At 42.4% G+C, this 14,647-nt stretch overlaps 1 protein-coding gene across 2 annotated transcripts in view; it reads right to left on the reverse strand.

Moving 5' to 3' along the window:
* Positions 1 to 4,291: 4,291 nt before the first annotated feature.
* Positions 4,292 to 14,647, reverse strand: part of LOC139387067 (XK related 4) — a 63,270-nt gene continuing 52,914 nt past the window's right edge. The window contains exon 3 of one of the 2 annotated variants that reach the window (XM_071133052.1): positions 4,292 to 4,896. In XM_071133052.1, coding sequence (XP_070989153.1) covers positions 4,292 to 4,896 — 605 coding nt within the window. Of the gene's footprint in view, positions 5,251 to 14,647 lie in introns of both variants that reach the window. The other variant, XM_071133051.1, reaches the window with a different exon arrangement.

A 14,647-nucleotide genomic window follows, 5' to 3' on the forward strand; every position in this document is an offset into this window, starting at 1 on the left:
ACAGTGAAACATGGTGGTGGCAGTATCATGCTGTGGGATGTTTTTCATCAGCAGGGACTGGGAAACTTCTCAGAATTGAAGGAATGATGGATGGCGCTAAATACAGGGAAATTCTTCAGGGAAACCTGTTTCAGTCTTCCAGAGATTTGAGATTGGGACGGAGGTTCACCTTCCAGCAAGACAATGACCCTAAGCATACTGCTAAAGCAACACTCGAGTGGTTTAAGGGGAAACATTTAACTGTCTTCGAATTGCCTAGTCAAAGCCCAGGCCTTAATCCAATTGAGAATCTTTGGTATGCCTTAAAGATTGCTGTACACCAGCAGAACATATCCAACTTGAAGGAGCTGGAGCTGGAGTAGTTTTCCTTGAAGAATGGGCAAAAATAATCCCAGTAGCTAGATGTGCCAAATGTATAGAGACATACCCCAAGAGACTTGCACCTGTAATTGCTGCAAAAGGTGGCTCTACAAAGTATTGACTTTGGGGGGGGGGGGGGGGGGGGGGGGGGGGGGGGGGGGGGGGGGGGGGGGGGGGGGGTGAATAGTTGTGCACACTCAAGTTTTCTGTTTTATTTGTTTGTTTCACAATAAACATATTTTGCATCGTCAAAGTGGTAGGCATGTTGTGTAAATCAAATGATACAAACGTCCCAAAAAACTATTTTAATTCCAGGTTGTAAGGCAACAAAATAGGAAAAATGCCAAGGGGAATGAATACTTTCGCAAGCCAATGTAGAGGTGGTGTACTGGGTGAGTCCAGTGGGTGTTCATTTGGATGGGACTGACAGCAGTTGTTGTATCTGTACATTTTTCGCAATGTACATGAATACTGTGGAAACCTATGTGGATATCACTGTATGAGGACACAGTCACACACACCACTATTCTGAAAAACAAGACTTGCGTTGTCTATTTGTGGCCGTGACCCCAATAAATCATAAACACTGGGACTCCCACTGAAAATGAAAATAGCTGTTGAAAGCAAATAATGGGATATGAACAAAACATGATAAAATCTCATGTTAACATGGATCAGATTGACTAAAGGAAAGCAACACAAGCTAAAGACGTGCAAGGTGACATTGAGAGAATAATTAACTACATGTTTTATTGATGAGGAGATGGAACCAGGCCAAGTGACCTTCAATGATTCACTAGTTAATGATGAGCAATTCATTTGACCTCTTAAGTGTATCATCAATAGCAGACCTAAATAAGAGATCCCAAGATAAAATAGAACAAAAGCACCAGTGTTGTGCCATTCACGATAATTTGCTCTTTTCTAAGCCTGTGCTTTCTTGATTTCCCCCTGTGCCATTTGGTTTCTGTCTTCATTGTAAATAAATAAAAATCTGCTTTTTTAAAAATTAACCTTAAAACACAGACAGGTTAATGCAGGGGTGTTAAACTCATTTTGCCCCACAGGCTGCATTCAGTCTTCACCAAGGTCCGGAGAGCCACACTTAAAATTGGTTATATTTCCTCGCCGTCAAAGCTTGCTGAAAATTGCCATCTATCCATCGCTTTTGGAATTTTTTATGCTTCCTGACTGTCTAGCTTTTCGGTGGCTGATCTGTGGCATGTTTTACTCAACTCCATTAAATATTCAGAAGTGAATGTTGCTACATGTTCAAGAGACTCTCTAAAAACGTTCTTTTTGGTAATACATGCAGAAGCACTGGGTAAAATCATGTCCACAGCTCTGTTTTCTTGGAGTTGAATTCGGTGTAGAGCAGCATAAAGAGACTATAAATGTAAGTCCATTATCATTTTTACAGTTTCATATTTGTTGTTGTTGTTGCCATTTCTATGTCGATTGAGATTGTTTCTCCTCAGAAATAATTCTACATTTTTTATTAATATTTGTATTTTTTTAAACACTCAAACAGGCCCGGATTGAAGGGGCTCGCGGGCCGGATCCATATGACAGCCCTGGGTTAATGAGAGAAACTGAAAAGATAAGTTGTAATAAAACATGTTGCACCATTGATGCTCATCCACACTGAATTCAAGTCAGAAGAAGAGCTGTGGACATGATTTTACCCAGTGCTTCTGCATGTATTACCCCCAAAAACTTTTTAGAGAGTCTCTTGAATGTGTAGCGGCATTCACTTCTGAATATTTAATGGAGTTGAGTAAAACATGCCACAGAACAGAAGGGAACAGACATAACTAAGACAATTTGTGTGATGTCGCAACAACAAGGCAAATGATGTGAAAGCAAATTAAACCAAGAATTTCCCACATTCGAACGGATATGAATAATTCAAATAAGACATTTCAACAAAAACAATTCAACAAAAATAAATCTGAGCCATTCAGTAGAGATTTAAAATCTAGCTCTAGTTGAAAACAACAGGCACATCTTTCTGGACTGATCAATGGCCTTTTCTCACTCTCACATTGAATATCGTGGTTTCCTTCCCTCAATGTGCTCTGATTAATTCCACAGACGTGTTGTGCTTGTTTTTTTCCCTCCTCCTTGTCACCCTCTTCTCTCCGTAGTTCAAACGAACAAGACATAAAAAAAGAAGCGCTTGTGACCTAGAACTGAAAGAGAAGCTACACACTTTCTTTTTTGTGAAGACACCTTTGCAAGATATTTGAAGATATTTTTAGATATCACATCCACAGTCATAGTGCCTGGGGCTTAAGTCAGAGCATAAAAGGTGAAATACTTGTTGTTTCCTGCTCAAAAGACCATCTTGACACCATTGATGTTGGATGTTGACAGCTACAATGATAGTGGTATACACCCTAGAATTGGTACTGATCTTGTGTTGAGTATAGGCTACAGCAGCCTTTCACACCATAGTGCTGAAGTGCATGTCTCTAGTTCATTGCACTACAATATATAGCTGCAGACAAACTGACCACTGATTGTAGCATCTACACATACCATCCTGCGCCATGCTTTTCCTCTCTTACAAGCACGCATGAGTGCGCACGCATACACACACACACACTTCCTCCCACACACACGGATGGCAATACACTTTTACATCAGTTAGGTAAAACGTAAAAAAGAATGCGGCATCTATGATGACAGTAGATCCTGCAGGTGCTTCAGTTATGAGAGTAGTTTGGCTGAAGTGGCTGCTCGTTTGTCTCTTATCCTCTCCTCCTCTCCGTACAGAACAGCACTATGTGGCCCAGCAGACTGATCCTTATCAGCCATATGGACGCATGGCAGCCCAGACCACAGCTGGACGAGGCTGGACTGTAAATAGGAGCTGCCAGGAAGGTTTTCTTGGCATGCCGCCTTTTATCCAGGCGAGAACAAAGATGAGGTTTGTCCTTCAGTCTCTCCACAATACACGAACATTCCGGTTTTATTTAGCATATAAACAGCATGATTACCAGGTACAGTACTAAGCTTCTTCAAAGTAAATAGCAGTTCTGCCCTGCCTGAATCTACTAATATCCAGTTACTGGCAGTCACAGCCACAAAATCCAGTAGTTTCAGACCTTTTGGCACTAGGACAACATGGCTGATGAAATCATATCAGAAGTCATGGGCCAGTACACATGTAAAGTATGACAGACACAAAGCCCTACTCATGTCGCTAATTACATCACGGACTATGCGTGTACTACTTTGTTGCCTGTTTACTTTGAATTAGAAATAACTAGAACCATCCTAAATATGAATCAGGACCATTAACTGACCTTTTTATTCTTATTTTTGTTAATCAACACGTCCACTATATCAGGGGATATTACTTGTATCCTATAAATGTAAAGTACATATTTGCAGGTCTAAGATGTTGGTAATAGAAATTAATGTAAATATGAGATATCGTAGGTAAACATTAATAACCTGTTGTAACCTGTTACAAACCTTCATAAGGATCTGTTATGAAAGGGCATGATATCATTCATTAGAACACTGCTTTTATTCTGATAGACTATTGGGCTACATTTTTTTTATGTGTGTGTGTGCGCAATGGCCTTTTATCAAATAAGAGATTCCCTGACGGACGTAAGTAAAATAAATAAAAAATAAAATACAATAACAACAACATCAACCAAATAAACCCAAAAAGAGGAACTCTGTTTAGAAAACATGAATATATCCCTCCGTCACATCAACTAATAAATTGTGTCTATTCTTGCCCATGACAATCAACATCATGGTTCAATGCTAGTATCTAGAGTGAGAGAGAGCTAATAACTTATTATTGCCACAGTCCTGCTGTAAATCCAAGTTGATGGTCATCCTTTGTTACGGTTTTGCATTTCCAAGGATCCAACATCCAAGCATCCAACATCCAGGCAGCAGTGTAGGGCTACAACGTGGTCTCATACTCCAGGCGCTCCTGAACTGTAGTGTCATCTTTGTACTGGAGTCTGGGCGGCGTAGGGGAGCAGTCGATGGCCAGGATGGCCTTACGTATACTCCTGTCCAATACGTGCCTCTCCCAGGCCGGATAGCGGTTCCGACACAGGTCTATTTTGATGACTGTCTCATCGATGCGTGGGGCACGGGAGGACGGCGTGGAGGGGGCGGTGGGTCTCACCTGAAACACGGGCATGCAGCCGTCCCTCTCTGTGTATTTGCCGTCCCTGCCAATGGTGCCGTCCCCCGATATAAGAGGCACACCACGGTTGGACCTCAACGAGTTGGTGGCCCCCTCAGCGGGCAGCGTGAAGGCAGCCGTGGGGTCGTCCAGCACGAGGCTGGGTGAGCGTCCGAATCGGGGCCCGTTGGGGTGAAAGAAGGCGTAGTACATGAGCATGAAGACGATGCCGGTGAGGAAGCTGCTGAAGATGACACAGAGGGCGGGGACGGCGAAGGCATCGGTGCTCTGAGGGACGCGGTACAGGTACCACAGGGCACTCAGAGCAGTGTTCTCCAGCAGGATCACAAAGTAGTAGATGAAGAGCCGACACCGAGTACGACCCTCCTTCACATTAAACCAACTGAAGATGTAGATGATCCCCACGACCATGTCGAAGACAATCTCCTCCCACTTGGTGATGCAGAACTCGGTCTCACAGTGGACTATCCAGAAGGTCATAATGCACCAGTGGAGGACGATGAAGATACCAAAGTAGAGCTGGAACACGGAGGCGAACAGGGCGAAGGTGATGACCCGGGCGGCAATGGTGAAGAAGTGCCAGCAGAACTGGATGATGACGGCCAGGTAGCTGATTGGCTTCTTATCATCCCGGGAGTCTCGTAGGGCTTTCTGATAGGATGCCAAGGCCCAGGCCAGAGACACCAGGGAGGCAGCCGCTGTCATTCCTACGGAGACACAGAAAGGACAATAAAAACTCATGAGATTCGCATTCACATTCACAGGTATAACATAATCAGAGAGTATGGTAACTCAAACTGTTATAGACCTATATCCATCCTGCCCTGCCGTTCTAAAGTCTTTGAAAGCTAAAAGTTAACAAACAGATCACCGACCATTTCGAATCCCACTGTACCTTCTCCGCTATGTAATCTGGTCTCCGAGCTGGTCATGGGTGTACCTCAGCCACGCTCAAGGTCCTAAACGATATCATAACCGCCATCGATAAAAGACATTAATATGCAGCCTTTTTCATCGACCTGGCCAAGGCTTTCGACTCTGTCAATCGCCGCATTCTTATTGGCAGACTCAACAGCCTTGGTTTCTCAAATAAATTACTGACTCGCCTGGTTCACCAACTACTCCTCAGATAGAGTTCAGTGTGTCAAATCGGAGGGCCTGGTGTCCGGACCTCTGGCAGTCTCTATGGGGGTGCCACAGGGTTCAATTCTCGGGCCGACTCTTTTCTCCATGTATCAATGATGTCGCTCTTGCTGCTGGTGATTCTCTGATCCACCTCTACACAGACGACACCATTCTGTATACTTCTGGCCCTTCTTTGGACACTTAACAAACTTACAGACGGGCTTCAATGCCATACAACACTCCTTCCATGGCCTCCAACTGCTCTTAAATGCTAGTAAAACTAAATGCATGTTTTTTAACCGATTGCTGCCCGCACCCGCCCGCCTGACTAACATCACTACTCTGGACAGTTCTGAGTTAGAATATGTGGACAACTACAAATACCTAGGTATCTGGTTAGACTGTACACTCTCCTTCTAGACTCACATTAAGCATCTCCAGTACAAAATTACATTTAGAATTGGCTTCCTATTTTGCAACAAAGCCTTCCATCACTGATGCTGCCAAGCATACCCTTGTAAAACTGACTATCCTACCAATCCTGGACTACGGCGATGTCATTTACAAAATAGCCTCCAACACTCTACTTAGCAAATTGGATGTAGTCTATCACAGTGCCATCCGTATTGTCACCAAAGCCCCATATACTACCTACCACTGCGATCTGTATGCTCACGTTGGCTGGCCCTCACTTCATATTAGTCGCCAAACCCACTGGCTCCAGGTCATCTATAAGTCTTTGCTAGGTAAAGCCCCGCCTTATCTCTGGTCACCATAACACCCACCCGTAGTACGCGCTCCAGCAGGTATATTTCACTGGTCATCCCCAAAGCCAACTCCCCCATTAGCTGCCTTTCCTTCCAGTTCTCTGCTGCCAATGACTGGAACGAATTGCAAAAATCACTGAAGCTGGAGACTTATATCTCCCTCACTAACTTTAAGCATCAGTTGTCAGAGCAGCTTACCGATCATTGCACCTGTACACAGCCCATCTGTAAATAGCCCACCAAACTACCACATCCCCATATTGTTATTTATTTTTGCTCTTTGCACCTCAGTATCTCTACTTGCACTTCATCATCTGCACATCTATCACTCCAGTGTTATTGCTAAATTCTAATTATTTTGCCACTATGGCCTTTTTATTGCCTTACCTCCCTACTCTTACTACATTTGCACACACTGTATAAAGATTTTCTATCGTGTTATTGACTGTACGTTTCTTTATCCCATGTGTAACTCTGTGTTGTTGTTTTTGTCGCACTGCTTGGCTTTATCTTGGCCAGGTCACAGTTGTAAATGAGAACTTGTTCTCACCTGGCCTACCTGGTTAAATAAAGGTGATTTTTTTTTTTATATATATATTTTTTTAACTACATGGGAGTAATGTGTGGAGTTTTTTGTTCCTGTAAGTCTGCCATGATGTGATGACTCTTTAATAGATACTGTACCGGTATGTATAATGTCTCAAATGGATGAGTCACAAGAAATGTGTGAAGAAAAAAGATATTCCCAGGAAGTATTTAAAGAAGAACATTTTTCAAAGAGCAACGCAACACCAAACAGAACCGGGAGCCAAACAAAAGTTTTTTTTACACCAAAACACAAACACAAGCACATTTGGGAGACAAACAACCCTTCAGGAGGAACTGCATAACATTATATATTCCTCCACTCAGTGACTCTCTGCAGCGCAATTAGCTCAATATGAAACCCATTCTTATCCAAGCTGCCTGTAAAATACAGCAATTCACAGGGCCCACTGGTGGCGTTTAGCTCTGAAATATCTGAACTGAGGGACTGTATTGTTGCTTTGTACTCAGTAAAATCCAGTAAAGATGGTCGTGGTCCAAAGATCCCTGGCTGTATGACACTGGGTTTGACACTGGGTTTCTCTGAGGAGCTGGGTGCCATGGTTCAAGTGCCAAGTGCTCATGGCGCTGGAGTGATCGTCCTCTATCAAGAGTGAGAGGAGACTCTCACTCTCCTGGACTCGATACCAGAGGGAGACAACAGCCTACACACGCACTTGCATGTACACATGCACTTGCATGTACACACACACACACACACACACACACACACACACACACACACACACACACACACACACACACACACACACACACACACACACACACACACACAATACTTTGGTCTGACTGACAAGTGCAAGAGGCAAAGAGCACAAGTGGACAGACTGAATTGACTGCATTTTACTATCCTTGTTAAATCCTATTGAATATACTGTATCTCCTGTTTATTATTTCTCCGTAACTGCAGGTACTGCAGGATTTTGTTCCAACTAGGCACCACACCTAACCAACTGAACTAATTGATCAGTTCAGGGCCTAAATTCAACACGCCTGGTCTTCCAGGTCGGTTAAATCAAAAGCATGAAGTGCGAGGGTTGCCTACCCCTGCCCTAGGGATTCAATGGAAACTCTTTACACTACAATCAGACAGTAAACACTGAAAGTAGGAGCAATAAGGAGGTTCATTGGCAGCCATTCAAGTTCATGCAACCCCTTAATCACATGGAGGAGGACCCCATGAATATCCTGGAATACATCCAAAATGGTACCCTATTCCCTATAGCCCTCCAACTCAACTCTGGACCTGGAAGCCAGTTCCACTGTGTTCTTTTATTGTTCCCCTCTAATCAGGGACTGATTTTGACCTGGGACACCAGGTGTGTGCAATTCATTATCATGTAGAACAGAAAACCAGCAGGCTCCGGACCTTTTAGGGTAAGAGTTGAATACCCCTGTCCTATATAGTGCAATACTTTTGACCAAAGCCCTATTGATCTCTCTGCTGCCAATGACTGGAACGAATGACAAAAATCACTGAAGTTGGAGACTTATATCTCCCTCACTAACTTCAAGCATCGGCTGTCAGAGCAGCCTACCAATCGCTGCAGCTGTACACAGCCCATCTGTATATAGCCCATTCATACAACCAACTACCTACCTCATCCCCATATTTGTTTTTTTGGCTATTTCTGCTCTTTGCACACCAGTATTTCTACTTGCACATCCTCATTTGCACATCTATCACTCCAGTGTTAATTACTAAATTGTAATTACTTCACCACTATGGCCTATTTATTGCCTTACCTCCTTACTTCGTTTGCACACACTGTATACAGATTTTTCTATTGTGTTATTGACTGTACATTTGTTTACTGTATGTGTAACTCTTTGTTATTGTTTTTGTCACACTGCTTTGCTTTATCTTGGCCAGGTCGCAGTTATAAATGAGAACTTGATCTAAACTGGCCTGCCTGGTTAAATAAAGTTAAATAAAAATAAAAAAAATTAAAGAGCAGCCCACAATATAGGGAACGGTGATTATACAATAGTGCGGTTGGTTGATACATAATGAAGACGGCTTCCTATTAACACAACGAGCAGCAGAATGGGATGTCACCATCCGACCACTAATAAACCATGCTATTCAATCATGTGCAAATGAAAAGTGAGGAACAGTCGTTATTACGGGGCATGACAGCTACTTACTGTTTCCCATAAAGTGAGCCAGAGTCCACTCAGAAAACACACTTGCTCCATTGTTTTATTACATCCGCAAGAGCAAAGAGAGAGTGAAGCAAACTGGGAAATTAATACTAGTCGAGCTGTGCCTCATGACCCCAGTTTATCCAATAGTCTAGCGGCCTGGCTGGGTGGACTAGCTCTTGATCAACCTGTGATCATGTTGTGACTTTAAAGGTTATAATAGATCAGACCACATTTAAAACGGAGATGATCACTATTCATTGCAACGCAGCTCCCTTGGCTCCTCTTATAACAAAGAGTTACTACTGTGAATTACCCACAAAGACATCTGGCAACAAGCTGTGCTCTGTCTGGTGGTAGAGCTGTCCCGGATATTTCCGTTTGACTTTTACCAGAGATGGCTTTGATGATGGGGCACAAAACGAAATCCATACTTGACATTCTCTAGACCAAAGACTGTTGTGGGCAGGATACTTGTCTGTCTAATCTAGATCATGGATGATGATGTGACTGGCTGCTATGGACATTGTTGTCCATGTAGCAACAACCTTATACATAAACCAATTCATTATCCTGGAGCTGGATGAATAAATGAAAGCCATCCAAACACCCTTTCAAATGTAAATGAAGATTTGAGATGATAGAGAAAATATAGGACAACTTCAATGCATGTGCATATCAAAGCATCGATATCTTATTTAGAACCTCACTCAAAACTCTATGGCTCCTAGTGGATGGATATGTATCTGGAACCAATGTCAATCCTGTCACCTCACTCAAGGAGTCTTACAGTACAGCAAAGTGTTACCCAATTACCCTTTCTGTAGATACCCTTTGTGTAATGTCTCCCAAATAGTCCCTATGGGCTTAAGTGTAACTGCAGTATATGCATTACTTATCTCCCTGTTCCTGGCTTTTAACACCCAGGACCATTACAGTCAATTGCATTTTGTAATCAGACGTTAACATATGGCTGACTCCTGTGCTTTTTAAATTATTTTCACTTCAAAGTCAAACCGAGTCAGTTTGTTGAGTCAGTTTTCTAGGATGTCAGAACTAGATGGCGTGATGTATACAGTAGAAATATGACAGAAAATCATTGTGTCCTTCTACTTCTGTCTACACAAAAAAAATGCTATCTAGAACCAGCTGTCCCCATAGGAGAGCCCTTCGAAAAACTAGTTTTGGTTCCAGGTAGAACCCTTTTTGGTTTCAAGTAGAAGCCTTTTGGTTGTGGAAAGGGTTCTATCTGGAACCAAAACTAATTTTTACAAAGGGCTCTCTTATGGGGACAGCTTTTAGGTTCTAGATAGCATGTTTCTGCATAGACAGAAGTGGAAGAACACAATGATGTTCTGTCATGTTCCTACTTTTTAGAGTCTATACAATACATTGAGCTGAGAGAATCAGGTCTGTCTGTCTCCTTCTCTTTGTATGCCTATCAATAATATAGCTATGCCTTGAGCAGAGTTTTTTTAATCAACTGTATCTATCCACTATATTGATTGGCCTATCTATTTACACATTTGTATTTGTTTGTCATTGATTAATAACAGTCTTTAACCCAGTTAGATGCAGGCCAGGCCATTAGGTGTTGGGGTGTGATGAAAGGGTTTAATGACTACTGTGTGGAGTGGGCTGATTAACAGGCTGAGGCCAGGAGTGGCAGGGGACTGGGAGGGGGATGCCATTCTTATTCTGGAGCTAGGCCCTGCGCGTGTGTGTTTGTGCACATTTAGTTTAGTGCATGCACGTGAGTGTGTGGGTGTGTGTCTGAGGAAGGAAGCAAAGCCATTCCTCTGCCCACACACACACACACACACACACACACACACACACACACACACACACACACACACACACACACACACACACACACACACACACACCTCGAGGAGAAGGAGGAGGGGAGGGAAGCTAGAGGAATCTGCCGGGCTGCCACAGTCCAGCAGCGTGCTGCCTGGCTACTGGGTAGTGTGATTTAACTGGTGATGTAATGCTCCTCCTCTCCTCTCACAGAAGCTTCAGTAATTTGGGAAAGGAGGCGGGCTGGGGACCAGGGAGGGGCAGGGTTACATAAACCACAGCAGCATCACTGCAGCACTGGGGCTGCAATGTACCAAATGGCACCCTATCCCCTATGTAGTGCACTACCTTTAGCCAGACTAGAGCACTATATTAAAGGGAATTGGGGGCCATTTCAGACAGCAAAGGCTTTGGCCAAAAGTACTAACAGGGTACTATATAGTATAGGCACTATGTAGGGAATAGGTTTAAATTTCAGATGTAGCCTGTGTGGAAATACCTCCTTCAGCAGCAGCAGGGTCATTACTGTTGGCAGCACTGGGAAATGGATATTGTGGAAATAAAACGTTGATGAGTGTCTGCTTCCTGGTATACTGTACAGTTGAGATTTTTCAGTGTGAGTGGTTTTCTCCTCATAGACTCATGCCTTTGGCATTGTCACTGTGTTGCTGACAGTTTCTTTCACTGATTTGTCACTGCTTTTATAAGGCAACATATGGTATTCTCACTGCAAGCAACAGAGCTGGATAACTAACTCTCTGGATAACTCTCTCAGTGATACTTTAAGTCAGTGAGTGAGTGGGTGAGTGAGAGGTGAATGTCTGTGGCCATGGCCGCATGATCAAAATAACACTTTTCTTAACTTCGGGGATTTAAAAAAAAAAAACGGCCAGGATTGGCCTTCTAAAATAAAACCAGAACAAGGGGAGAGAGTCAGACATACTGTTGTGGTAAGGAAGAAGACATGACCTCAATGAACTTATCTAGCAGAGAGAGGAATGAAGACAAGTGATTTGAAGAGCACACAGAGAGGGCCTGGGACAGGTCTGAAGCAGCCTTATCAAACCATTAACACAAGCTTATTTGGAAAAGGAGAAAGCAAGCTCTTTCCAACCATGGTGGGTTTTTAAATACATTGCCCAGTTCATCAGATTATAGGATGTATTGTTTTACCTAAATAGTTCAGACAAATGAATGGTGTGTGATATGCCACTGGGTTAAATGGTTTCTTAAATCAACACAGAAGGTATGACTTGACTTGCATTTCATAAAGCTCTCCATATTAGCTCCCTGTGATAGCGCAGTGTGTTGATGCAAACAATCTCTAATTTGTCTTGTTCTTTTCCAATATGAGAGTCACCAAGTCAAATGTGACTGCATATTCAAGCAATAGGTAACCAACAGTGATGTACCCTTGACTTATGACCGAGAGGGATTGCTGAATACCACTTATTTTTCACCTGGGATAGATATAATTCAGGAAAAGTGCTGCAAGAAATACAGTCAAGCTGAAGAATCGCTCACTTACAGGTGCTGGTTAGATAGGCCTCCTGGAGAATAATCCTTTTCCCAGGAAGGAAGTGTGTCACTCTGACAGAGTGTAAGAGAGGAAAAAGGCTGACGACTGATGGGGTCTGGCTCACTGCTAGTGTGGGCTAAAACCACAGTAGCTATGGCAACTTCACTTAGAGAGAGAGAGAGAGAGAGAGAGTGGTAGGGAAATATAATGAGAACGAATGAGAGAGTGAGTGAGAATATGAGAGAGAGCAAGAGAGAGAGGTGAAGGGGAAGAGATAGAGGGCTCTATTTTTGGCAGGCGTTAAGGACGGCACTAGTGTCAAACGCACATTAGCTTGCAATTTTGTCATGTAAAAACTTGCACACGGGCATTTTCCAGCCCTAACGCCAGGTTCCTCAATATACCTGTCTTACATGAGCTAGCTTGCGCTCAGATGGGCAGGGTGGAAATATTTGCGGTGTGTCCTTGAAAACGTGATCCAAAGTGCTAATTTCAGGCAGCGCTGACAGGGATATTTAAGACCAACCTAAAGCTGGTTTTAGCAGTAACACAGTTGGTTATGGCATGAATTTTGACAGCGGAAACGCATCCTATCCAGCTGTGACGTACACTGCACATGGAACAAGATCAGTGGTGTAAAGTACTTAAGTAAAAATACTTTAAAATTCGACATAAGTTGTTTTTTCGGGGTATCTATACTTTACTATTGATATTTTTGACAACTTTTACTTTTACTTCACCACATTCCTACAGAAAATTATGTACTTTTTATTCCATACATTTTCCCTGACACACAAAAGTACTCGTTGCATTTTGAATGCTTAGCAGGACAGGAAATTGGTCCAATTCACACACTTATCAAGAGAACATCCCTGGTTATCTCTGTCTCTGATCTGGTGGACTCACTAAACACAAATGCTTTGTTTGCAAATGATGTGTTAGGTTCCCATGACTATCCGTAAATACATTTTTAAAAACACAAATTGTGGCATCTGGTTTGCTTAATATGAGGAATCTGAAATGATTCATACTTTTACTTTTGATACTTAAGAATATTTTAGCAATTACATTTACTTTTGTTTATTTAATAAGTATATTTAAAACCAAATACTTGTAGACTTTTACTGAAGTAGCATTTTACTGGGTGACTTTTACTTGAGTCATTTTCTATTAAGGTATCTTTACTTTTACTCAAGTATGACAATTGGGTACTTTTTCCACCACTGAACAAGAGTGACCTAATGTGCTTTTGGTGCCTGTATACTTCCTTTTTAGAAACATTAAAAAAACAAGGCTTTTTTTTGTCTGCCCATTGCAATTTTCAACTAGTCAAGACTGTCGATAACAGGTTTGGCTCCTGAGACTACTTGGAAATAAATCTTAAATCACCAAAGCAAATCACCGGCATTCTCTTTTTATCTAAGCATTGTAGTCAGGCCCACATGATTTGAACCACGCAGGTCCCGTTTTGGATGTGTGTGAAACCCTCCATAGTCTGCGTTGTTTTAATATTATATGCCGACATGGAGAAATGACGGTGCCTGTAAGTGTGACATAGCCTATTAAAACAAGTTGTTGTTTTGTTTAGAATTTGATTAGAATTATTCACCTCTTTTTACGCCTTATCAATAATGAATTTAATCTTGCTTATTGACAATGTTTGGTATGTCCACGCTCAGCCATAATGTAATTTACGGTAGGCCTAGCCCCTATAACCAATTCTTCCTTTGGTCGCCTCTCCTTCCAATTCTCTGCTGCCAATGACTGGAACGAACTACAAAAATCTCTGAAACTGGAAACACTTATCTCCCTCACTAGCTTTAAGCACCAGCTGTCAGAGCAGCTCACAGATTACTGCACCTGTAACATAGCCCATCTATAATTTAGCCCAAACAACTACCTCTTTCCCTACTGTATTTATTTTGCTCCTTTGCACCCCATTATTTCTATCTCTCCTTTGCATATTCTTCCACTGCAAATCAACCATTCCAGTGTTTTACTTGCTATATTTTATTTACTTTGCCACCATGGCCTTTTTTTTAACCTTTACCTCCCTTATCTCACCTCATTTGCTCACATTGTATATAGACTTATTTTTATACTGTATTATTGACTGTATTTTTGTTTTACTCCATG

This window comes from Oncorhynchus clarkii, chromosome 28, assembly GCF_045791955.1.
Source record: "Oncorhynchus clarkii lewisi isolate Uvic-CL-2024 chromosome 28, UVic_Ocla_1.0, whole genome shotgun sequence".
NCBI lineage: Eukaryota > Metazoa > Chordata > Actinopteri > Salmoniformes > Salmonidae > Oncorhynchus > Oncorhynchus clarkii.